The sequence below is a fragment of the Populus nigra genome, chromosome 10 (genome assembly GCF_951802175.1).
Source record: "Populus nigra chromosome 10, ddPopNigr1.1, whole genome shotgun sequence".
In the NCBI taxonomy this organism is placed as follows: domain Eukaryota; kingdom Viridiplantae; phylum Streptophyta; class Magnoliopsida; order Malpighiales; family Salicaceae; genus Populus; species Populus nigra.
This window is the reverse complement of record NC_084861.1, coordinates 11,281,589-11,307,912: the sequence shown is the minus strand read 5'-3', so window position 1 is coordinate 11,307,912 and position 26,324 is coordinate 11,281,589. Positions and strand designations below refer to the sequence as shown.

At 34.8% G+C, this 26,324-nt stretch overlaps 3 protein-coding genes across 4 annotated transcripts; 1 reads left to right on the top strand and 2 right to left on the bottom strand.

Moving 5' to 3' along the window:
• Nucleotides 1–1,331: 1,331 nt before the first annotated feature.
• Nucleotides 1,332–4,055, bottom strand: LOC133704953 (metal tolerance protein 10-like). The gene is made up of 6 exons (XM_062130027.1): nt 3,641–4,055; nt 3,438–3,550; nt 2,940–3,185; nt 2,468–2,548; nt 2,152–2,382; nt 1,332–2,039 (listed from the first exon to the last, which is right to left on the bottom strand). Exons 1-6 carry the CDS (start codon nt 3,834–3,836, stop codon nt 1,692–1,694), a joined length of 1,215 nt encoding a protein of 404 aa, XP_061986011.1. The 5' UTR covers nt 3,837–4,055; the 3' UTR covers nt 1,332–1,691.
• Nucleotides 4,056–5,113: 1,058 nt separating this feature from the next.
• On the top strand, nt 5,114–13,590 carry LOC133704954 (uncharacterized). Of its 2 annotated transcripts, XM_062130028.1 has the most exons (11): nt 5,114–5,271; nt 6,119–6,180; nt 6,683–6,819; nt 7,942–8,000; nt 8,121–8,144; nt 10,414–10,496; nt 10,612–10,676; nt 10,938–10,987; nt 11,522–11,623; nt 12,120–12,179; nt 13,193–13,590. In XM_062130028.1, the coding sequence occupies exons 1-11, from the start codon at nt 5,269–5,271 to the stop codon at nt 13,325–13,327; spliced, it is 780 nt and encodes a 259-aa protein (XP_061986012.1). In that variant the 5' UTR covers nt 5,114–5,268; the 3' UTR covers nt 13,328–13,590. The 2 variants fall into 2 exon arrangements, with proteins under 2 accessions (XP_061986012.1, XP_061986014.1); XM_062130030.1 differs by lacking the exons at nt 5,114–5,271; nt 6,119–6,180; nt 6,683–6,819 and adding an exon at nt 6,924–7,003.
• Nucleotides 13,591–16,125: 2,535 nt separating this feature from the next.
• On the bottom strand, nt 16,126–21,486 carry LOC133704138 (glyceraldehyde-3-phosphate dehydrogenase GAPCP2, chloroplastic-like). Its single transcript, XM_062128895.1, has 14 exons — nt 21,250–21,486; nt 20,641–20,714; nt 20,469–20,536; nt 20,333–20,371; nt 20,074–20,174; nt 18,468–18,580; nt 18,192–18,291; nt 17,931–18,077; nt 17,649–17,709; nt 17,456–17,553; nt 17,224–17,366; nt 16,998–17,081; nt 16,553–16,642; nt 16,126–16,431 (listed from the first exon to the last, which is right to left on the bottom strand). Exons 1-14 carry the CDS (start codon nt 21,343–21,345, stop codon nt 16,377–16,379), a joined length of 1,269 nt encoding a protein of 422 aa, XP_061984879.1. The 5' UTR covers nt 21,346–21,486; the 3' UTR covers nt 16,126–16,376.
• Between the last annotated feature and the right edge of the window lie 4,838 nt (nt 21,487–26,324).

Genomic DNA, 26,324 nt, shown 5'->3' with positions numbered 1-26,324 from the left:
AATTGGAGATGGGGGAAAGGAGAGCAGGGGAGGGGGTGCGGCTCATGCGCAGTCGGTGAAGAGGTCTATTGTTGGGACTAAATAGAGGTTCTGTATAGGGCAGAAACCCTAATTTGGTGATCTCTTAATTTAGCTAACTGACCCGGGCGATGTGTCGGCCCAGCCCAACATAAGAGTTCGAAACTCAAAACATTGTCTTAAGACAATGAAAGCCTAGCCCGATATGAAGTAGTTTTAATACACCTAGATTTGGGACTTCTTTATGGAGAAGAAAAAAATATCATTGGAGATAAATTCTAGCAGAAAGAAAGCTAGGGATTTGCTTAAAAATGATTTTTTAAAAAAAAAACATAGGTAAAAAAAGAAACAGCAATTAAAATATTACATAGTTTTTTCATTGAATAGAATTGAGATCTAATACATGAAATATAAAATAACCGAGAATAATTAATTTTAAAAAATTAAAGTTATTAACTACGTAACTGAATATCATTTAATTACTATTCAAGTTAGTTAATTTTAAAATATTTAAAGTTATTTTTATCTTTTAAATAAAATAAAAAATTTTTTATTAAGAATATTTTTAAAATTCTAATCAAACACGTTTTCAAATGCTCTGCTTAGTAAAAGCTAGAAGAACACGGAGCCAAGCAGGCTCAATAACTAACAAGGACGAGACAAACGTGGATAAAGCAAGGGAGAACTTGCTAGTGACTGAACCAGCTTGCTTCAATAAAGAACTGCAGGAATCCGCGGGAAAAGAAGAAACTTACTATTATTGCTCCAGTAGGATCAATCCACCAGTAGTATCGGAGTGCCGAAACGGCTGTTACCAAACCACTTGAATTTGTTACGACATCGAAGAAATGATCTTGAGCATGGACTCTGACTATTTCGTTCTTATTGAGACGCCATGATGGCACGCTGGTGACTGGTACATCCTCACCAGGTGGGGAAGGTAATTAAAGCTCGGTTCTATAGTCTGATGAATCGATTCGAGGACTCGTCGCCATTCCCCCCCCCCCCCCTGAGAAGAGTGTTTGCTTGGCAGAGAAGGTAGCATAGTCACTCCTTGAATGGAAAGGAACCTGAGAAATGCATTGCCAGATAATATAATCTATTTTATGAACATTAAAACACATCAAGTCATCTTAGTTCAAAGGAGAAAAGATTGGATATCTATAATGTTTTTGAACCTCATGGATAATAAGCAGAAATGTATTCCAAGTTTCTCACAACTACTACAATGTTCTGGTCTTTTTTTCTGCTTCTTTTTGCTCGAAGGGAATGGGAGTTCAGAGAATCACACATTACTAAACACTATCAACCCATAAACGAATAGAAACTTTATATAAACAAATACAAGTTGCCAAAATCCCAACTTAAAATTACAAAATAAACATTACAATAAGCAGAAGAACAGCTCTCTTCCACCCCTAACACCCCTTTAAGTTATACCCCCACAGGCCACAGATAAATATCAAATCCAAGCTACCATGTTTCTCCATCTCCAAGTTTATAGGCACACTCTTATTATACGATCAACTTACTTCATGCAATTTCTTCTGTGAGATTTCATTTGTTTTTTCCATCATTAATTGAATATTTTTTCAAAAAGATCCTAGAAAGTGCTGATCATGCCTTGAACCATAATAAGGCAGTCTCCATTAAAGGATTTTCGTTCAGAATATTCATGGACGTTTGGACTTGTGCTCCAGATGATGAGTGGTATCAAAATCCACATGGACAAAAGCTCTTTCTACTTCAGGAAGTTGTTCCAGCTTCTCTTCTAGTGTCTCCCCAATATTATGTGCTTGATCAAGAGACATATCCTGTGGTAAGACTATATGAACCTCCACAAAGTATTGACAACCAAATGTGTATGCTCTAACAGTTTCAATGTGCTTAATATCCTTGTGATGGTTCCAGATTAGATACGTCAGCTTAGCTAAATAGTCTGGAGGAGCTGTCCTCCCTATTAATGACCAAACATTCTCCACGACTGTCTTCGCCCAATTGCCCATCGTATATAAAGCTATCTGCATTATAGTTTCAACATATCAGTTGTTGCTATAATAATGTGAAAAAAAGGGGAAAATATACCAAGATTACTGAATAATTCTGATTCATGAACTAATACTGTCAACTTACAACGATGGCTCCAATAGGATCAATCCACCAGTAAAACTTGATAGCTAACACTGCTGTCCCTAGACCAATTGAATTTGTAATGACATCGAAGAAGTGATCTTGAGCATATGCCCTAACAATCTCATTGCTGAATCTGCGGCAATATACCGTGAGAACAAATTTTACCACTGTGGCAGAGACCATAATGCCAATCATCCATTTTTCTTTGTCAGGATCTCTTTCTGGCTGAGTCTGCATTAATCGAAAAGATGACTTTAATTGCTTTATGATTATATAGAAGTTGTAGCATATACTGATAAGTTTTGCACTGGCATACCCTTGTAATAAGTTCTCTTCCTGACTCGAATAATATCTGTAATCCAAGAGTTGCCATCACTGATGCAAAAATAACTATTCCCTGCAAAAACAAGAACACTGAATCGGTGAAAAAGCACAAAAAATATAAGACGACTTGAACAATTGATAACCCAAATACACAGTTGTGATCGATATAAACTCATTAGATTTTTTGCCAACGTGTATCACACTTGCACCATCTTCAATGACCTAAAGTTCATATCTTCTTAAAGCTACTCGAGAAAAAAGTGAGCAAATGAAGCATTGCATACTTTTGAGTGTTTCTGTTAACGATGCACCAATGCAAGTGTGTTTTATGTAAAACAAAACAAAATTCTAGGGACATTAATTGGTTTGGTAATATAATCACCCTCTTTCAAGTCACTGCCAAACAATGAGAAACGAGTTCATATATATACAACTTCACGATCAGCTGAGGGAATAAGGCCTACCACAGGTTGCATTCTTTGCTTGCCAATAGGATATTGAAATTGATTTGGTTTTCTCATAGTATGAGCAGTAAACCACAAAATAAACCCTGACAATAAATCCAAGAATGAGTCCAAAGTTGAAGCTATCACTGCCAATGATCTGCTCTCAATGGAAGCATACACTTTTGCCAGGAAAAGCACCAAGTTGGCTACATTTGATGCATATATTGCCCCTCTCTCATTTCTTGCAAGCTGTTTCATTTCATCCTGAACCAACAAAAAAAAATGTCAAGCATAAAGAAGATCACATGATCGAGCGAAATCTTCACGAGAGCCAATTGGGAACAAATTAAAATGAGTGAAACAGAACCGACTGCTATCATCAAGATGCTCTCTATAAGATCATGGTCTCAAAATAGTTATGACCCAGGATAAGTGGTTCCAGTCCACTAAGGCACTCATATTTGAGGAATTGAAAATTAAAAAGAAAAGAAGAGAAGGAAGGTAAAAGAACTTAACCTCGCTTAAACTTCCAGGCAAAATGCCCAACTCAATGAACGAGTCCACCTCATGGAATCCCTCGACAAGCTTTTCCTGCCTTCTGTAGTATTCTGAAATTCTCTTTTGTCTCCCTGCCAGAGAGGAAAAAAGAAACCTTAAATTCATTAAGCAACTATATTAAGTTTGTAAATAGTGATGTGAAAAATCAACTTCTAGCTTACTTAGTGTTTTAAGAAAATATCCAAAGCCAAAATGATTATCCATCCGCCTCTCTGGCAACTGGAACTTATCCATACTAAGTTGCCAAGACGGCTCCCTTGTCATCGTGCTCACATTCTCTCCTGTCGCAGCAGGTGATAGAAGCTCCGTTCGATAGTCTAACGAATCTGTTCGAGGACTGCTCTGTCTGCTCGCCATTTTTAGCCCAGGAAATTGCTTTGAACTTGTCCGGGGCTTATAACTTTTGAGCTGTGTGTTCCAATGAGACCAAGCTCTCTTTGCTGTAAACAGGGAAAAGTTTTAGTATGAAAGGATGTGCTTTGAAGTGAAGCAAGAACCATAACCACTTCTTTTTATCTAGTTAACAAGAGGGCCCACAGATATTGTACACAGAAAGCATGGAGAACGTTGATTTCATAATACGAGCAGATAGGCGGGCCTAGAAATCGGAGACATTTTCAAAGTAACATCATCCCATGCCTTCATTGGAGGCTGGAGCTGACTCCATGTATTTAATTCAGGATTGTACTCCAAGTATGAAAGGAATCTTAGGCAACGAATAAGTTCCTTTTCACACCACAAAATAGATTTCAGTTCTTGCTTGGTGAAGTGGCTTTTCAAGATCCATTTCTTGCTGGTCCACAGCCAAAAAGGATTTGCATTTTGCAGTAATATTCATTTGTAATTGACTGATCAGTCACGGCCATTAGCTAGAGGTCCTTGGGGTTATTTAGCTGTGGAAGAGAATCTAATTACACACTCCACTTTAAAAGTAAGAATTCTGTAGTTGGGAAAATCTGCTTCGACTGGTTTCCTCTCAGGAATACAAATTTTTCTTTTCCCTCCGATTTCTTCACAACTTTTATTCAACTATCATCACGGTCCAAACTAGTTTACAGAGTTGCACGAATAGAGCTTGAAACCTGGAACGAGCTTGCTCCAAAAGAAAAACATGAAGAGAAGCACAGAGTCTTCACACTTATGTTGTGCCTTCATCTCACAGCTTAGTTTGCAGTAATGTTAAGATTAAAAATAAAATAAAATCAGCGGTCACAATAATTAATTCCATAGATTCCCATTTCCCTCTATGGGCTCCTCTCTTTTTTCTTTTTTCTTTTTCCTTCTGAAAAAGCTATTCGCCGGCTCTAAGCATTGATATATAAAAATGGTAAACTTTAACTTAACCCCAAAACTATATCCAAGTTTGAATTTAACCCCAAATAAAATTTCAAATGTCATTTTTCAGCAAAGAGTGTCAAGCTTCCTACAAAACAGCTTCGGTTTTTGAAGCATAAACGCAAAGCTTGGACAGAATCCACTAACAGATATAGATAAAGGGATTCAATTGAGAATTTTATACTCTGAGACAAAAAAACAAAATTATTTAGGACTTAAATAGGAATACTTTATAGTTGGAGGGGTGACTCAAAAGAAAATCAAAGTAAAGCTAAAATAATGAAAATGACAGAAATCAGCCGAACACTTGTTTACTTACTGCTCCTAGTAAAGAGAAAAAAAAAAAAAAGCTAACTGAAAACAAGAGAGAGCTATCGAAGTCGAAACCCTAAGATTCTCTCTCATCGCAAATATCACTTCTCACTGTGAATCAGGTTTTATCAAAGCTAGGAAGATGGTCAGTTTCTTTTGTATCCGTGTACTTATATAGTATAGGTGTATGCGTATGCTGTTTGCAAAACTGATTGTATTGATTTCTGCTTGCTTTATACTAGTTGTCATCAACATATGTGTGCGATGAGGGATTGATTGTTTCTTTTGAATTATTTTGTACAATTTTCTGGTAATCAGTGTTAATTGTAGGTTTTTTAATTTAGTGGTGTAAACTTTAAATGTATTCTGTGGAGAATTTGAAGTTACATTGAGTTAGGCTTTGTTAATTGGTGAATTTAGGGTCTTGCTTGCAAAAGAGGAGCAAAAGGAAGAAAATTCTTCTTGTTGCAAAAAGAAATCATCACTAGTTTGTTTTGGGAAAAAAAAAATCTTAGTTTGTGTAAATTTAATGCAGTTTCTTTCTTTCTTTTAATGTTTCTTGGATTATGTGATATGTATGTGCGCACTCAGCCTGTGTTCAAGCAAAAATTTTAGTTTGTGTAAATTTAATGTAGTTTTTTTTTTTTTTTAATGTTTCTTGGATTATGTGACATGTATGTGCGCACTCATCTGTGTTCAAGCAAAAATTTTAGTTTGTTTTGTTGCCTGTGCATGCACAGTCTGTCTTCACTGTGAAAAAAATGGCAATCTTACTGATTGATGGTTTATAAATTTCTATTATACCAAGTTGTTTTCTTTGTGTTTATTAAGCATATATTCATTTGATGGGTTATAACTATGTGCTGAATCATGCAGTTTTATGTTAATTATGGTCATGTAGGAATTTAAACAAAAATCATTTTCAATGTGTGCATGTTCACTTTATTTTTCTTTAAGTTTCTTCTTTTTTCTTATGCATTTGTTTTCTACAGCACAAGTTAAATAGAGGCAACCGTGAGAAAGTCCAGCAGTTCATGAGTATAACTGGGACAAGGTAAACCAAAGATTAAATTTGATGTTGCTACTGTACTTGGAATGATCATTATTGAGACTAAACTTTAAATTAAATATGAGGTTCCTGGAGGACCCTTTCCCTTGCTGTTGATACTCCTTTTTTTTAAATCAAAATTAAATAATGGTAGCACGAATTAACTTTCATTGGAAAGATCTTGTGTGCATGTGTGAATAAAGTAAGAATTGTATCCAGGTGCTTTGCTGTTTCTTTTATTTCTATTTCTCATTACTTATCGAAGCAATTTTTAGAATTTAAAATTGAACTTATTGTCTAATCAATATGTTTTACTTATTTAAGTAAAAAGTAAAAAAGAGAGAAAGGAATAGATTTCAGAACATGATATGGGCAATGACCTTTCATAAATGTGACATCTTATTGTTCTTGGGAATAATGATTTGAATGTGTGTTTATGATCTGCACAGGTAGCCTTGTTCCTTTTCTTTTACAGTTTGGTGATTAAAATAGTTATTTTGAAATGCAGCGAGAAGGTTGCTGTTCAGGCTTTGAAGGCTAGTGATTGGCATCTAGAAGGAGCATTTGATGCGTTCTACAGCCAGCCTCAGTCTAGAACATATACTGATTCTAGACATTTGGAAGAGCTTTACAACAGATATAAAGGTGAACAGTACTTATCTACCTACTTCTCTCTCTAGTGGCACTTAAATTAGAACCTTCAGTATGCTGCAATTAATAAATTTTAGATGCATTGCTACATGCTTATTGAAAATGTGCATTTAGATGCCTCAGTCTAGAACATATACTGATTCTAGACATTTGGAAGAGCTTTACAACAGATATAAAGGTGAACAGTACTTATCTACCTACTTCTCTCTCTAGTGGCACTTAAATTAGAACCTTCAGTATGCTGCAATTAATAAATTTTAGATGCATTGCTACATGCTTATTGAAAATGTGCATTTAGATGTATTACTGTATGCTTATTGAGGATGCACTTTAATTTCTATGTCATTATATTATACATTGTGCTTATTGAGAGTGTACTTTTAATTCTATGTTGTTATATTATACATCTGTGCTTTAATATTAAAAGAGGTATTGATGTTAAGATAATCATTAAGGAATTGGTTGTTGCTTATAACCCTGCCTCATTTGCCACTATTTAGATGCAACCAAATTGATAGTTCTATCCCAGGTAATCTCGGTTCTTCTTCTTTCTTTCTATTTTTCCTCTTACAGAATGCAGTATTCAAACCTAGAGACGCCAAATCTCTCTGTTCCAATTATCTAAAAATATAACTTGCTCCATATTTATTTGATACTCTGTGCACACCATGTAGGATCCAAATTGACAGAGCAGACATAAATGTCTACAATCTATATACAAATTGCCAATTCTTTTTGGCTTACAGTGTTAACAAAAGAAAAAATATACTGTTAGAATATCTCAGTTATTTGCTCAATGGCAATTCTGATTATCATTTTTTTTGGAGTACCATTATCTGCATGTGTCTTGGTGCATTTGAAGCATATTAAACTTACAAATAAATCATGTTTTTTGCGCATGTATGGATAATGCATAAGTTAGTGGAACAACTTTTTTTTATTGGAAAAGCCCTAATGGTTCTATATAGCATCCAACAACTTACCAAATTTTGTGTGAGTACAAAATTCACTTTTTTCACAAAGATACTCTTTAAAGAACATAGTTAACCTATTTTATATTAATAGGTTAGCGAAATTATGTTTACTCATAGACTTTTGCTCTGATTTGTTTTGCAGATCCTTATGTTGATATGGTACTGGTTGATGGTATCACCATCCTTTGCAATGATCTGCAGGTGCTGCTTTGACTTCCATTTATTTGTTTGATTATAAATGTTGCATCGAATCAGTTCAAAGATTAGAAATTGTTTCTCTTAGATTCTGAAAATAACATCTGAACCTTTCTCATTTGTCAGGTGGATCCTCAAGATATTGTTATGGTATGCGTGCATTTATCTGTCCCAATGCTTTGTTTCTGAGGTGCATGCATCTGCATATATTTTTATTCACTCACATACATATTCTGGTATTCTGTTGAATTACTTAAATGGGAAATGTAACCTGATCATAGAACAAAAAAGAATATGTAAGACAATTTTGCAAAATTGCAATTGCTTTGCATATGTTATACATTAAATAATAGTTTAATCAGTCTAGAAATTTATATGTTCTTATGTTATTACGTTTTACCTGCTTCTTTTTTTATATAGAAATACATTATAGATATCAAGTGGGTATCGGTGATTGTACCAGCACCATTAGCTTTTAAGACTAGGGGTTATAGTTGATGTTGATTCATCTATTTTAATGTCTCTAATTCAAAACTGAACTTGACAATTTTGTTTCATCCAGCTCCTTTATTGTTCCTGCTATAAGTAGCAAAGAAAACTAAAATTCCCTACAAGTAATATATCTAGAGAAATGTGATTGATTACTTCTCAACACTGTTTCATTTATAAATAACCCCTGTTCAACCATCTTCACCATTGGCCATGTACCTCATAAATAAACTGATCAATTATCCTGATGGAGCTTTAAATTTTTTTTCAGAAGATGGACAAGGTTAGTTCACTTTTTTATTTAGCTTCCTTCATGGTCCTTGGCTTTACTTGTCCCTTAAATCTGAAGTAATCTGGCATTTGATGATTGGAAAGATTTGAAGAAAGTTTGTCAGTTGTAGTTTCTTGAAACTCTTCTAGAGTATATGTTTTGCTGCCTGCTTGCTTCTAATATAGTGGGTGACAATTTAAGGAATATTTGATTGGTCTCTCATTTGGTACTTTGGAATTTCAAGCGTTGGTAACTTAATCAGTTTTTCCTGGGGAATGTTTTTGAGCTTTCAGTTCAATGGACGTAAAAAATTAAAGTTTCTCTCCACTGCTTTTCAATGTGGAATCTAGGGATATGAAGTATAACAATTTTAATGTTTTTTTCTGAAGAAGTTACTGTTAGCATATATACTGGCAAGGAATAATTTATTTAAGCTAGTGATAGGAAAACATAGAAGGAAGGGATAATTAATCAATTGTAATTGAGTAGTTCTTACAAAGTGGTCTAGTGGATTTGTATTTGGAATGGTGGGGTGTTTTCATTAATGTGGTGGAGTATGGTAGGAGAATCTCTCACATGATGCATGGCATGAGAGGTGCTTCAAAATTTCTTTTCTAATTAATATCCAGCTAATTCAAGGTGGAAAGTTACAGGAGTTTTTTCAAACTTGTATCGACGAAAAAAGACTTGCTAGTGTAAGTAGGTTGTGTAAGAAAATAATATGAATCATATCTTGGGATCTCACCTAACAATTTAAGCTATTGAGTTGAATTGGTTTTTTGACATGGTATCAGAGCCTTGATGACCAAGCGGTTACGAGTTTGAATCCTGTCACCTCCATTCTATTTGATAAAAATTAAGCACAAAGTAATATGAGTTTGTGCAAGTTTCAAGTCCAAAGAGCTTTCACTTGAAGGGGTGTATTAGAGAATAATATAAATCATATCTTTAAACCTCATCTAACAGTTTAAGCTTTTGGGTAAGATGGTTCTTTGATAGGTCGCACTTGTTGATAGGTTGTGTTTAAATATGCATGGATTCGACCTGGATAAGGTCCTGGGTGAATCAACCCAAACATATCCATTTTAAATGTAGCCCTAACTTGGCTGCTTTCCTAAAAAGTGAAAGTCCTACATGGGATTGGGATTAGGCTTAAATGGATCCATCATCCCTTGTTTAAAAGTTCCACTTAGTGAAAATTTCTCAATTTTGATTTTTAACATATGAAGTGATAATCTATGCATCTTATAAGAACTAGATGTGTCCTTTTTCGAACTTTGGGACAGTTGGGAATGTAAAAGTGGGAATTTTTATCCATTTGCATATTGGTAATGTCATCTCATAATAAAGAGTTTCAAAGTATCTAGAAAGGAAGCTCATGGTAAAAGTCAAACATATAAGCGGCATTCATTACATTAAAGAAACTGCATATGTTCCTGCCTGGAATGCCAACCTGAAAACTGCCCTGCATGGATTGGGCCATTGTAAGGCTGAGCTCTGCATAAAACTTATACTCCTAGTATTCATTAACAGGTACCCATTAACCCATGATGTACCAGTGAATTTTTTCTTCTAATTGTTAACTTGGCATATTGTCAATTACATATGCCAATCAGGGTAAGGTAAGTTGGTAACATGTTATGTCACTTGTTATTGCAGTTAGTTGTTTCATGGCACATGAAGGCTGCCACCATGTGTGAATTCTCCAAGCAGGAATTCATTGGTGGATTACAATCACTGGGGTTAGTGTACAAATTTTCTGTGTATCCTGTTGTTTGTTTCACTCTAAAGAAGTATATGTTGATAGCATGTAATTGTTTTTATGTGAATCTAGTTTAAGCTGTATATTATTGGCAGGGTCGATTCTTTGGATAAGTTTCGTGAAAAAATACCATATATGCGATCTGAGCTGATGGATGAACGTAAGTGCAACTTCATAAACTATAAGAAATTTCTCAGATAAATTATAATTTTAAAATTTCATTCCGGGGTTAGTTGTATAGATTGTATTATTGATCACAAACCTGTGGGCACACAAACTTTGCGCGCGTGCGCACACGCACAAAGACCTGAGATACATTTGTTTAAATAATTTTTAAAGAGATTTTTTGATGTGGTTTTAAAGAGATTTTTTTTATTTGGTTTTATCACTGAAATGACCTTTTCCTCCTCTCATTTTCCAGAGAAGTTTCGTGAAATATACAACTTTGCTTTTGGCTGGGCAAAAGAAAAGGTAAACACTGTTTTGCACAAAGAATGTGCCTGGATTTGTGCTTGACGATAACTATTAATTTTTGCATCTGGCATACTTGATATGTTAGATAATTTGCCATTGATTTTGAAAATTTGTGTCCAACAATTTAAACGACTGCCTGTCTGTGGCATAAACCAAGCCAGGTACCAAATTTAATGAATAAAGCACTTTAATGGAGTTGATATGTTAGCAAAACTTGTTATTCATGAAACTGTCAGTGATGCTCATTTCATATCTCCAGAAATCTGTTTTCTCATCACAGTGCCTGGTTTTGTGAGTATTTGTCTTGATGGATGTGAGTTCCCATGTGTAGAATAGAACAAGTCTGTGGTTACCATATGCATACATGATTTAAAGCGTCACAATTCCAGCTTCAGGAACAGCACAAAAAATATTTAGTGCTTGCTAGTGGTTGTGGTCAGACCTGATACTGGAGTACACTTTCCAATGATTTTTTAATACATTAGGTTTGCCAATCTTATGCTGACTCTGGTGTTTTTTTGTTGATATTAGGGTCAAAAATCATTGGCATTGGATACAGCAATTGGTATGTGGCAGCTGCTGTTTGCTGAAAAACAGTGGCCTTTGGTGGATCACTGGTGCCAGTTCTTACAGGTAGCTTTTAACTACATATGATGGTCTATCATTTCAATATTACTGAAAGTATTCAAGGTTGATTATTCCTAAATTCAGAATCTGTGCTTATGAATAGTGGATCTGGTATCTAGATAAGCTGACTTGTGTTGAGTGGTGGGTATGCAATAGTAATAAGCTAACCAGCTATCAGTCTTGAACGGCTATATTCTAGAGTGATTATGTCAGGAAGTGTTTTAATAAGCTAATCAGTAATCTTGAACACCTATTTATGAATGGCAAACTGACATGTAATTGCCAGTGTCCTTAATAGATATCTTTTAGCATATCAGACATGAATTTAATACTTCTGTCACCAATTTCATTCCAGTACTTTCTGTTTTTTTATCTAGTAAGAGATGACTTTCTAGTAGGTTTGACCATTCATGTTTGTATCAACTGTGGTTTTATTTCTAGTCTTATCGATATTTATATTTTCATGAATTATTTATTTATTTTTATTTTATGATGCTCTTAGGCTCAGCATAATAAAGCAATCTCGAGGGACACTTGGTCTCAGCTTCTGGAGTTTGCCAGGGTAAGATAAAGCATTATGCTCGCTGAAGTTACTTGCTTGTTTCAACTAATATAAGCTTATACACCCATAGCTAGTATGTTGTGCCATATAGAGCTACTAAAAGGAGAGGGGAAAGAGAAGTTATTCTATAGCTTTAGGTAATTAGATGTTGTACCAACAAAGCCACTAGTTTGAGTATAAAATAATTTGGCTTCTAAGTTTGCAGAATTGAGGATGATGATTAATGGCCCTAACCTGCTTAAATTTGTGACTTGATTGATTTTCTCTTATGACACAGTGAGAGATGTAGAACTCTATTTGACTAGCCTTGGTTCAGAATTTGTAAAAATAAATGCTTCGGAGTGAAGGATAAAAGGAAACTAAAGTCCTCTTTTCTCCCTTCCCCTCATTCTCGAATCACTTTTCTGAGCTTGGATCATGAGATGTGGATGGGTGACTGAAATTCACAAGTCTTCAAGGCCTGCAATCATTTGAAAAACTGTGCAAGAATGCTATTCATCCACCATTTGTATACCCCATTTACACCGCCTAGATGCAATGGATTGCTTGCTTGTCACGAGTGAATCTTGTGGATCCTACCTTTCTGTGTTTAGCTGGCATGTAGAACACACTAGATACCTCATTTTGGGCTGCCCTCTAGGGAATGTTGCGTACTCTGGAATTCCTAATCAAATTTTATTTTCCCTAAAGGTGATAAGTTAGATAAATTGAATGTTGGAAGTTATTTTTAGCTCGATGAAATTCTGGAATTATGAGGAATGAATTTAGTTTATACCTTTTTCTTAGTTTATAGCATAAAATTTCTTGTTTTGCGCAATGAAGTAGAAATCCAAATTGACAATAAATACAGACCGGGGAGTTTTACCTTTACTATCTTATGAAAGATGCAGCAATGAAAATATTGCATGCTTTTCGTGCGTGTAGGACTGTATCATGGGGGCGTGGTCTTGTATGATTGAATCTATTGTCATTGCGAATACTAATCTTGTAGAATGGTTTTCTTTTCAACGCAGACAGTAGACCCCACATTATCAAATTATGATGCTGAAGGTGCATGGCCCTATCTGATTGATGAATTTGTTGAATATTTGAATGAGAATGGCATAATGCAAAAGGGTCGGTCAACTGATTGGAGCCAAAAACGATGATTGACCATGGGAATCCTCTGATGTAGGTCGTGGATTTTTGGCTCATGTTCTGTCATTTTCTTCCAACTTTTTTTTTTCCTTTTTCTTTCCACAAGACCCAAAATGAAAGGAAAAGGAAAGATGCATTGGTATCTGATATCTGAATTTGGCAACCGGCACTTGGATTTTCAGTTGATGGGATTTTCTGTATTAGATCCATTTCTTGTGAAAGCTGAATATCTTGTTGAAATTTCTCAAAAAAGGAAAGGTTTGTTGGTGTGTAATATCTCACTTTTCTGTGCGCTATTTTTTGTTTTGATAATGCAACGTCCATGTTTGTGTCTTCCTGTCATTGAAGGTGCAAAATTCTGTGTCCGAAAGTAGTAGCGGCTTCAAAAGAATTGAAGGTCTTGCAGGTCGCATTTAGATTTTAATAATCTCGATACGAATTGGAACCTACTTTCTCAAAAAAGTCTGAATTTTAACACACTCGCTGCATCGAAATAGCGTCTACTAGCTCCGGTCTTCACTCACCTGTCGTTTAATGTGGTCTGATCATGGAAAAGCTTTTATATGTGTTTATATATATTATCAAAATGATGTTTTGGATTTTTCTAAAAAAAAGCCAGGATCATTTTTATTTTTTTTATCGAAGTATTTATTTTTATGTGAAGGTATTTCATGTCAAATGAAATCACTTTTCAAGTTTGCCTTTGTTAAAATTGCAAGTGGATTGGAATATTTCATCGATTCATTGTTACTTTTGAGAATAGTTTTTAAATCTGGTCTAGTGGTCGAACCAGATTACTAGGTCGTCTGGGTTAATTTTTTTTATAATCAAAACAATATTATTTTAGTAAAAAAATAAAAAATAACGAATTGCAACTGAGTTTTTAATTTGGTCTTGTCGGGTTATACTAGATTTTTTTTTCTATTTTTTCTTCAACTTGACCTAGTTTTAGTTTCGGGTTAGCTGGTTCCGGATTAATTCATTGGACTGAACCGGGTTTTAAAATTATGTTTTCGAGTCTGAATTTGAGGAGAGGTTTTTCTCCACCAATCTCGTTGAGGACGTCCGGTTTTCTGAGAGGAACAAAAAATTTGGGCCTCTAGTTCCCGTTTGTCCTAAAAAAAGGGGGGGGGGGGGAATTGCCGAAAAAATTTCATCAAAAGTCACTGGTTCAGTGGGCTTGGTAGCCCAAATTAAGACAAGGCCAGATTATTAATTAATACCCGTTATATATCAAAATTGAAAATAAAAAATCTAAATAAATTTATTTTAATATATTTTTAAATAAAAAAATATTTTAAAAATCAAAGGTGACAACCGTTAAAGACTCGGAAACTAAGAGGGTGTTTGACTATAACAAAGGAGTACATGCAGGGCGCCACTGCTGTGGAGCCCCATGCGGAGTTGGGACCCATGTTTTTCTCTGTGAAAGAATCAGATGTATCAATGTTGGAGCACAAGAGGAAGCAGAGAGAAGAAAAATCAGCAATGGAAGAGGATATGGAGAATATGAGGAAGGTGCAAGCCGAGACAGAGAGAGGAAGCAAGGAGAAGGAGAGGGAGAAGAGGGCAAAAAGGAGAAGGAGAGGGAGAAGAGGGCAAAGCAGCAGCAGCAAGTCTCAATGCCTGGATTGAAGAAAGGCTCTTCCACATACTTAAGACCGAAGAAGCCCGGTTTCTACAGCTAGTCGAAGCGTTACCAACTCCTGGCAGAAAATAGGAATGTTATACGAGAGAGAACTTTTTTCCCCTCTCTATTGCTGTAAGGAGAGCAGCGAGATTAGAATTGTGGATTGTTCGAGCATATTGAGTACTTGGTCATTGATGTTAAGGTTTCTTGACAACATCGAAATCATATCATGTTAGTGCCGAAAATAGTCATAAATGGTGATATGTTAATATTCTAGGAAGTGAATTTGTCAACATTTTGCTACGTTCTTTGACTCCAAGCTGCAAATGAAACTACGAACTTGAACATCAACCTGATGTACAATGACAATCTATGGTCGAGGCAGTGGACACAGTAGCATTTTTCATGGTATAAAGCTTGAAAGTTTCGGTCACAACATATTGGGACTTTTGGAGGCAATTTTCTGCCTTGGTTAGGGACGACTAGGGCAATCCATTTTCTGCTTGATCAAGCTTACGCAGACTGGTAGTTAGGCATGGAGTCCCACGATTTCCAGGTAAAAGTTGCGAATATGGTCTGGACGGAGATGTTCTCTTTCACCTCAATACGGTATATATTCAACTCTTCGAAGATAAAATTGAGTGGTGGATCAAACTATGAATAACCAAATTTCGAAATACTAAATATATATTCTCGAAAATTGTGATGATAATCACCCAATCAAATTTATAAAGGTTTTAAGAACGAAGAAAGCTATCCCTGGGTTCAGTGTATAATGAAGCCAGATAGGGTGAAGAGCTGGTTAAACCCTCTGCATCGGGCTAATCCATCCTCGTTGAATAACATCATGGGGTCAGTAAAATTATCATTTATGTAGTTAAATTGTTTTTTAAAATATTTTTTATTTGAAAATATATTAAAATAATATTTTTTATTTTTTAAAATTTATTTTTAAAATCAGCACATTAAAAAATTTCTAAAAATACTAAAAAAATTAATTTTAAAAAAATAAAAATAATTTTAAAAAAATTAAAAATACAAAAATTTCCCAGCATTCTATTATACAATTTTAATGCAGTCGGGAACTGTATCGGACATAAAATGCATGGAGAATGCCAAAATTGACATTTCTACCAAATTCAAATGCTCAACCCAATGACACCAACCCAAAACATCGAATTGATGAAAGGAAGTCGATCCTCATTTCTTTTCTTTTTCCCTTATTGGGTTGACCTCATAAATTTTGATGATTCTGACATTATTTCAGAGTTTGCATGTCCAAATTCACATGAAAAGAAAGACCCAATAGGCCATACAAACAAAAAACCGAATCACTATCAAATTTATAACTACTCTTTCGTAGAAACTTGGAGCATTCACTAAAATTGTCGCGTCAGTGACAGCAGTAAACCTCTCATGGCATTCCTCCTTTAATTATGCGCTGCCACCAATGCCATGTGCTCAATCAGGTCCAGCACTCGGTTGCTGTAAAAAAGAGCAATATATATTGTCATGTATCATTACCGTAGAACGATCAGCAATGTACACGTAGTATTCGATACCAGCCTTTGTTTGCACACGCCTCAGTAAGAGAAAGATGCTATACCTGTAACCCCACTCGTTGTCATACCAAGAAACAAGCTTCATGAAGGAAGCACTCAACCCTATCCCAGCTTTGGCATCAAATATGCTTGACCTGGAATGACAACAAGCGCATTAGAATGCAAATGATGCAGAAGAATCACTGAACTTTGGTTAATTAAATCAGATCAGCACTAAATAAGATCATGCAAAAGATCTATTTGTAATTCTTAATTATTCACACGCAAGTCCAGTTTCTATATAAGATAAGATACCAGAGGTGCGAGCATTCTCAACTGATGATTAAAACAAAAAAGAAATTTTCAAACCCAAATGAGTTGACCAGACAAACTTGACGCTGCTAGGATCAGAAAATGATCGCCACCAATTGCTAATATTTATAGTTGTTTGAAAATGAAGCAGCTCAACACAAACACAGGAAACGAATAAAGGGTAAAGGGGAGGCTTACCTTGAGTCGCCAACAAAATCATTGGAGACGACATCATCATCAGTATAACCAAGAATGCCCATAAGTGGGCCCTCTGATGCATACCTTGATTTGAAAATCAGAATTTTAACTGAGTTATTCCCATTGAACTATAACCAGTAAACTATAAATAGAAGCCCTCCATCCTGGCCCAACCCCAAACCAAAATTGAGAAAAATATGCAAAGATAAAAAAATAGCAGATTTACTTAATAGCTGCCTTGACATCTTCATATGATGCACTCTTCTCAAGTCGACAAGTTAAGTCCACAACAGAAACATTAGGAGTTGGGACACGGAAGGCCATTCCAGTAAGTTTTCCGTTGAGTTCTGGAAGAACTTTTCCAACAGCCTACAATAACCAAAAACACATGTTCACATGACTTCTTGCCAACAACTTACATAGAACAAAGTCCTAAGTTAAGATATTCAATATCATACCTTTGCTGCGCCAGTGGAACTAGGAATGATATTTTGCGCGGCTCCTCGCCCCCCGCGCCAATCCTTCATTGATGGACCATCTACAGTCTTTTGAGTTGCTGAACAACAAAAGTCACAAATATGTTATACAACTATAAAAGACAGTATGCTAAACAAAAGCACATGAATGCAAGAATATGCATGGGAGACAGACCTGTGGTTGCATGGACGGTTGTCATTAAACCTTCAAGGATACCAAATTCCTCATGAACAACCTGTGAAACCAGTTTAGAGGAAATTAAGGCATATTAAAGAGATAAAGGAGATTATTACATATCGAAAAACAAACGAAAAAAAAATTGCATGAATTAATTGGATCTTCAAAAGTAGTGTAAAGAAATGCAGGGGCCAAAACAGCCCAGAGGTTCTCCCAGCAACTGTTAATTAGAACAAAAAAAAGTGTAATTGAGCTTGAAATTTCAGGATGAGATGAGACCTTTGCAAGAGGAGCAAGGCAATTGGTAGTGCAGCTTGCATTAGAAACAACGTCCATGTTTGGCTTGTATGTCTTCTCATTTACTCCAACTACAAACATCGGAGCATCAGCTGAGGGAGCTGATATGACCACTTTCTTGGCACCACCCTGCAGGACAATTCACTAGCTCAACTTGCAGCAGTGCATGGATCTCGATATAAAAGAGAGACAGGCAGAACAAAAACTGGGAAAAACTTGAGGGAAATAGCAGTTAATACCAACCTTCTTGTGAGCTGCAGCCTTCTCAAGTGTGGTGAAAACACCAGATGATTCAACCACAAACTCAGCCCCAAAATCACCCCAAGGGATCTCTGCAGGATCCCTGGATTCGATGAGTTTAAATGTTAGATTGAAGAGCTAATATTGCAATAAAAACTGTATTAGGATTCATACTGACATTTGATTCAAGATGCTAAAATACAAGTTGCAGTAAGCCAACAGTAAGTATTTCAGGTCCTATACAGATATGAGTGCAAAAATAACATCCCCAGATAGTACCTTTTGCTTGTAATTTTTATTTGTTTCCCATTGATTTCCAAGGTGGAATCATCCAGAACCTTGATGGTTCCATTGAAAACTCCATGAGTAGAATCATATCTGAACATATAAGCCTGGATAATGTGAAGAAAAAAAAAAGGAGTTAATCATAGACAATTCTTTAGAAAATTAAGGAAGCTTCCAATATAGGATTTTCCCCTACGCCCCAGCCCCCCTATTTCCCCAAATGCACCATCTCCCAAATTATCAAATAGCTATAGCTAGATCAACATATACCAACAGGCTTGATTCGTTTTAGTCATCTTCAAATTCTCCAAGCATTCTTGCATACCATGGATACACAAAATCCTGTGCATCTATATGATCAGTTTAATCATAAATTTCTATGCAGTTAAGACTTATAGCCCTCTACATAACCAAATTGCCATGTAAATAAACCCACTGAAATGAAACAATAGTAAGAATTCATAGATGTTGATATAATAAAATCAATATCACCATGGAACACAAGGAAGGAGATCATTATGTGATGTGAAGTTATCTATATGTATTGGTGGCTTTTCAACCATTCTGAAGAGCAAATTTTGGTGTTTGAAAAAGAACTCGTGCATCTAAAAATGTCTGCGGTGTTTGAGACAGTTAGCATAACTTCAGTGAACAGAAATGAAAATGAAGGGCACCATCATGACAGAAAGCTTTTGTATGAGCAGACACTGTAAATTGTGGGCAATATGCTAATTCCTGATTCCATGAATCTATGTGAAGTTCACCAAAAAAAAATTGGAGCTTGATCCATGCTGGTTGAAATGCATTCAAGAAATTATGAATCAAACACCATCTTCTAATTTCAACATCGCTTCCAGCATCATATGGCAACTCCATAAGCATTCCACACACTATAAGACTCCCCCTCCCCCAGTTTTTCTTTCCAGGACACTGCACTGCTTAACATAATTTGACAAATTCACACAAATTTACAGTAATAATATCATTGATTTTCATTAACAGTCCCGTCTGAAAGATAACACAGTGTACTTGTGAGTAGATATCAGAAATGTAATTGTATAAGGATATTAGTACAATACTTGTGGAAGGATATTTTTACACCGCATTCCAGACACAGTGGAAAAACAATCAAGAAAATCCCAACTTCCCAGCTTAAGTGGTTTCAAGAAAATTATTTTGCTTCCAAGCAATAACAGCACTGGTCTAATATCAAAGTTCAATGACATCCTAACTCCTCGTACACATGCAGTTGCATGTAAAAACAACCCATTTAAGAATTAAGACTGCTTTGCTCTTATTTTTCCTTTGCTAAAAAGGTGCCAGGATTTCAAGGCTCTTTGAGTACCTCACTAACTCGTTAACACATGCAATGCACTAGTCCAAGAGATACTGAACAATTTCCAGAATAATTCCTAGGGACGGCCATTAAAAGGGTCTGCAATGGGGTTCACCCAAGCCTGCTCTTATAAGTAACACACATGCAAAACAAAAACAGTAATAAAATGAATCACATTAAGGAGGCTAACGTGTAAACTTTGGTCATTCAACAATATCTTCAAAACATAAATTGCAATAAGAAATCTAATCACGAATCCTTTACCATGTACTCAGCATCAATGAAAGGATCATTCACTGCCACCACATCAATATCATCCCTGAAAGTTGCTACTCGCAAAACCAATCTACCAATTCGTCCAAAACCTGTACAATTGTAGACTTGACTCCTGTTAGTATTTGAGTTTTTTAGTTATGTTCCAAAGAATGTCAGTTTATACTTCAAGATATATTGTAATCCATGCATCATCTATCAATAAATAAGTAAGACGGAGCAAATATCAAGTTTAATCATCTTCAGGTACCATTGATTCCAATCTTCGTCTTTCCATCAGCCCGTGATCCTATTCAAAGTAAAAACAAATCAAATCAGCACCACATCAGTAAACACAACTCCCAGATCTGTCTAGAAAACGCTAATACAAATCAGTAGTTTCTTACTTAAAACTGTTGGGGGCATTTCGGTAGCTGTGGCTTTGATGGGTTGGATGCTCCTTCCACTGCATGTACTGAATGGTTCAAATGTTTAAGAATTAGCGTGAAGAAAAGGCATGCCCATGCACATATTTCAATATATAGAGAGATTTTAACATCAAAATCTTCAGAACTCAACTGTAAGGAAGATGACCCTGTTGGTACTGAAGCACCAAAAATGCTCTTCGAAGAGTTAAAACGAATGCTTGAAACCTGAAATTATGAAGGAGATAAATAAAGATTAACATTCAATGGCAAAAGGTAAATACATTTCTATATAGTAATAGGTACTTCACACCACTCATCAGCTTCTACATTGTCAAAAGATTAATCTATATATGAAACATTCCTTGTAGAGAACATAAGGTCAAATAATAATGAGTGTTTTTAGTGATCTGATGCCAACTCTTCACTGCTTTTTTTCTTCTTTTTACAAGTTCTTTTAAGAGATAAACAATACTCTGTTTCATTTTCCTCTGTTTTCTCACCAACCATATAGAAAGTATGAAACTCGAAACCAATATATGCGCACCAAAAGGAAGCCATAACTACACTGATACACAGGTCATTTTTTTTTAAAAGAAGAAATTATTTCCGCTTGATAATCAAAGGCACGCACTGTTATCTATCTTACTCCACTTTCTTTTCTTCTCTCACCAACCAAAAACTAGAACGAAGGTTAAACAAGGTGTAACTACCGACAGCCTTTCAAAAAGAAGGTGTTGATCAGAGAAAAAAGCACGGATACCTCGAAGCGATCGGACGGTGAAGGAGAGAAGTCGGGACGGGAAGCTTCGATAAGAGGAGCGGCGGGCGTGGATCTGAGAAGGGTAGAGAAAGCCATCTGTACTATGAGCAGCACAAAAACCCTACTGATAAGGCAAAGGTTGGGTTTGCGGCTTTTGAGAGGGAGCAGAAGGCCGAGGAAAATGAAAAATCGAAAATGAAATGGTAGTTGCAGGCAGGTGGTGTTTGATGGTGTTTTAAAAACAAAACGAATGTGTATTTTTTTTTTTTTTAATAAAACAAGCGGAAACTTTAAGCGGAGTTTCTCACGAGAATGTGCTTGGCTCGCTTTTTCCTGTACCGATTTTTTTTAATCTTTTTTTTTTAAATAGCATAGTATATTAAAAGTTTTGAAAAAAAATAAAAAATATTTAAAAATAATAGAATTTAACAACAACTATATTTTAAAATATTATTTTTATATACAATTACTATTTGAAATAACAGTTGCATCTCAAAACATATTTAGTGAATATTTCAAAATATTTTTCTTTTATATATTAATCAACTTTAGCAAAAGTCAATCAAATATTTTATGCAGATTCAATAAACAAAATATGGGATTAAAGATCCAATGATTGAGAAAAAAAATTAAATAATATGTTATGGTAGGAGAAATAAATGGAAGAAGAAAAAAAATATATGTTATTGAGGACACACAAATTTTGTTATCAACACACTTGATGTCTTTAAAAATATCTCAACGAAACGATTCTAACTGTATATTAGAAGAACACCAAAAAATAATGTAATTAACCCTGAATTAATCTTAAACAAAACTTTTAACAAATTATGATTATATTTAATTATCTTTTAAGGTGTGGTTAGAATCGACTTGTCGAGATCTTTCAAACAACACTGAATAGGTAAAGAACAAAACTTTAATGTATCCTTAGTAACCCCCTTTTTTTACTATTGAATCTTAAATCTCATTTCTTGATAATTAAATCTTCATGAAATTCTAAGTTGTATTTTTATATATGTTAATTAAATTGAGAGGAATATGGTTTATGGAACAACCTTTATTTTCAATAAGAGTTGTGTTTAACTGTTAATTTTAATAATAATAATGTTTAAACTATAATATTTTTTAATGCTTTTATTCTAATTATAAAATACTATATTTTTAACATGGAAGTAGACACATTGTTTTTGGTGTGAGTTTTTCTTATTTTCAAAATATATTTGATTTGATGATCGTTAAAGAATCATTTTAACTCAATAACTCAAACTGTTAGGTAAAGTATCAGGATCAGGGGCGGAACTAAAATTATATAAGAGGGAGGGCCAATATAATTTATTATTAGAAAACTTATCTATTTAAAATAAAAATATATTATATTATCCTATATTTAAACACTAAAAATATAAAAAAATTAAATATTTTGCAGGGGCCCCGGCCGCTGCCCGCCTCCTCTTGATTCCGCCTCTGATCAGGACTACTTGATTATCAAAACTCTTATACCATGTCAAAAAATCATTTCAACCAAAATAGCTTAAGTTGTTAAATAAAGTCTTCGGATATGATTTATATTATTTTCTAACATTAATTTTATATACATGTTAATAATTTTATTTTAAAATTAATTTTGTATAGTCGTCATGGTGTGTTTAGTGAGCAAATTAAATTTTTAAAAAATAACTTATTTTATTATACATACAACAAACATCGGTAAAGGTACAATTATTTTGTCTAATTTCTTTACTCATTCAATATATAAGGCGTTGAACAAATCTATATTTAAAAAGGTAAAAAAAAACTATAAGAAAATATATCATTATATTCTTGTTATTGTTGAAACAATTAATGGACTGGAAATATTTCCTTAAATAACTGCAAAAATGCTCAAAGTATCACCAGGGAAATGAAACTGTGCGAATCACGTAGGCGAGCTTGTCGTGTAGTTTCGGAGCTGAGAAACCCTGGCCAAGTCCTCGAAGGCCACGTCAGCCAGTCTGGGGCCTTTTTGTATTTTTCTTCTGGGCCCTCCGGGGCGGCTTTGCGCCTCCACTCTTGCTGTGTTTTCTTCCCCATAGTTCTATTAGCAATTGCTTCGATTTCTTTAATGTACAATCGATGAATATATTATTTAATTACTTGAAAAACAAAAATTGAGTTATATTAATATCTGATGCCGTGTCGGGCGTCGGTGTATATGAGGAGTATCTTTATTTCAATCAATACCATGGATAGCATTTCAAAAAGAAAAGAAAAAAACTATTTTACATATTCAGGGGCATACTCGGCAATGAAGAAAAATAATAATAACCGAGGAGTAAATAACTTATGGTAGGTGGTTTCGTGCCTTGGGGAGGTAAGGAGCAGAGTTGAAAAAACTTGCCTGTATTAAGTTAGTATTATTAAGGAGATAATAAATTATTATAATTAAAATACTCAGGCTCACAATAAGGAATGCGAGTTATAGATCAATTACACGAAGGGATTTGTGAAGATACAGTTGAAGTATTATGGATTCTATCGGCTCTGAGAAAAGATCACGTGGATTCCAGAAATATAGGATTATAATATTTGTTGTTTTCCAAAATGTATTTTGTTTATAATATTATGGATTCTATCGGCTCCGAGAAGAACTTACGGCTGAAGAGGTGCTAAAATGACTTCGAGCATCCATCGTGAGTTTGCTCGCCACTTCGAAGTTGTTTACCTAAACAAGAGGCAATTAGGAAAGTTGAACCTAGACAAGAGTGAATAGCCTGAACAAAATTTGTTACTTTATTAATCCTCGCTAGCCAGGGGATTTGGAAAAAAGTAAATTGAGTTTCCGTGGCAGCAAACTTTTCCTTTTCAGCGGCTCGTTTGGGAATCTCCACAACCTTTCGTTGATTATCGGTGCTTCAGCGATGATTTCTTTTGAAATTATCTCTGGCGCATATTTCTCAGTTACAGGTTTCTACAAAGAGGAAGCCATTCAACATAAACGAATACCCTTCTGGAATCAGAGTAACGATAAAACTACTAAACAAATATACCAGTTATGGTGCTGACGAACTTGGATTAGGAGGCCTTAATTAAAAGAGTTAGGTTATCCATGTATTCTCCTCCGCGAATAATTAGGGAATCATGTTGGGCTCTGCTTCCTTATTATTTGTTGTAATAAAATAAAATAAATAAAATAAAATAAAATTTGAGATGTGCATAGATATTTAATAAGTATTTTTTAAAAAATAAAACAAGATTAAAATTAAATAAAAATACCAGCAAGTTTTGTAAACATAGAAAAATACTATATTTTTTACAATACCCCTTTTTGTAATGATGCTAAATATATATAGACAGCTAAATAAAAGATAAATTAAGAAATTAAAAAGTTATTATAACAGTTTTTTTAAAATAAACTGTTATGGAATTAAATCCAGTCCAATGCAAATGCAATCGCTAGAAATCCATTGCTCATTTTGTTAGAGCTAACCAAGTCCGAGAGAGACGACCTGGAAATCCAAAACTCAAGGAGCATGTACCGACTCTGTTTATTATAAATAAATAGATCAAAGACAACCTGTCCGGGAAGAGAAAAAATGATACAATGGGCAAACCATTACCAATTTGGCTCATCCTAAGCTGGTATCTTGGCACCGAGGCTCATAGCCTAACGGCATATGTAAGGTTTTTTTATCTTTGTTATTTGAGTTCGAGTCTTAGCGTGCATGCCTGTTATTCCCGTGGTGTTTTAACTTGTTTACTGAGCTTGCAGCATATTCAGTGAATTCAGAAATTAGTTATGATATGTGTAAGCTGGTCCGGAGATTCCAGGTTACTTAAAAAAAAAAAAAAAGGCTGGTATCTTGACTGCATTAATTTGGAAAATTCATGATGTGATGCACTTCGTGCTCGGGCCTCACACGTTCCGTGACTTTGCACAATCGCGGCTGTATTTAACGCTCTTTATATAATTTATCAAATAACCAGTCTTTATGCACGCTAAGCACTATTCACCAGACAGCAGCGACTAGGCATCCCGAATTGAATAAACTGGTTTTCCTAAAATTTATTTTGAGGGCTCTCAACTTCAACAAACAAAATATTTTAATTTTCATTATGAAAATATAATTTATATAAAATACTTGGTATTGTTGTGATTTTTTTTTAAAGAATGATTATATATAGGAAAGGTTTGGCATGCTTCCCAACGAGGGGTTGTCGTAACTTGACAGGATGTATAGATTCGAACCGCATGAGGTTCTGTCGGGGGTCGTTTGATTCGAAGAGGGGACGGATGAGACTAGGAAAGGATTCACAAAGAGAGTAGCTAAAGCCAACGCTACGCTTGAAGTGTCCCTGTCCCCTTTTCCATTTTCATGGGACTTGGGAGAGATTGTATCTGTCCGTCTGCAGGTGGGTAGTTGGGAGCAAATCCTTTCAACACGTGGTCCTCGAGAAAAAAACACAAGGGAGATCTATCTACCTTTTCTTTCTATAGAGTTTTGGACGACGACAGCTTCGTTCATTTTCACAACTAAAGGTATATGCATCTTGAAGTTCCCTGCCTTTCCGTTGGGCCACTGGCTTCATCACTCTGGAATATGACATGTTTCGGCTTTGTGGGCCTGTAATAAATGTTATTATCAGATTTCTCGAAAGAGAAAAATAAAGAAAGGATTAGAAAAGAAGTTGGCGGCATTGTGTTATGGGTTTTTTAAAAGTATATTTTATTTATAAAAATATTAAAATAATATTTTTTTAAAAAAATTATTTTTGATATAAGTGTATTAAAATAATCTAAAAACACCAAAAAAATATTAATTTGAAATAAATAAAAAAATAAAAAAAATTTAAATTTTTTCAAATGCAAAAACAAACAGTTTTTAATTTTTTCAGAACTAGTGAGATATGCACATTCATTTATTTTTTCTATTTATATGAGGAATATTTCATTATTTATCTTAAAACACACTTATATATCCTTTATATTTTGTCCTTTTTAGGCATTTATTTATTTATTTATTCATAACAGTTAGTCCCTCCATTTAATGATGTCTTTGTCTTGATAATCATTCTTACTTTAATTATATAATTAC

Bases quoted from the DNA above. Each gene is read 5' to 3' on its own strand.
- LOC133704953 (XM_062130027.1), bottom strand. From the start codon at position 3,836: ATGGCGAGCAGACAGAGCAGTCCTCGAACAGATTCGTTAGACTATCGA. The intron at 3,551-3,640 runs GTAAGCTAGAAG...CCTCTCTGGCAG, and splicing joins ATATTTTCTTAAAACACTAA to GGAGACAAAAGAGAATTTCA. The intron at 2,383-2,467 runs GTATGCCAGTGC...CGATTAATGCAG, and splicing joins GAAGAGAACTTATTACAAGG to ACTCAGCCAGAAAGAGATCC.
- LOC133704954 (XM_062130028.1), top strand. The intron at 8,145-10,413 runs GTATGCGTGCAT...TTGTTATTGCAG, and splicing joins ATCCTCAAGATATTGTTATG to TTAGTTGTTTCATGGCACAT. The intron at 11,624-12,119 runs GTAGCTTTTAAC...TGATGCTCTTAG, and splicing joins ACTGGTGCCAGTTCTTACAG to GCTCAGCATAATAAAGCAAT.
- LOC133704138 (XM_062128895.1), bottom strand. From the start codon at position 21,345: ATGGCTTTCTCTACCCTTCTCAGATCCACGCCCGCCGCTCCTCTTATC. The intron at 20,537-20,640 runs GTTGAGTTCTGA...TGAACCATTCAG, and splicing joins ACAGGGTCATCTTCCTTACA to TACATGCAGTGGAAGGAGCA. The intron at 17,554-17,648 runs GTCTGTCTCCCA...TTTGTTGTTCAG, and splicing joins AACCGTCCATGCAACCACAG to CAACTCAAAAGACTGTAGAT.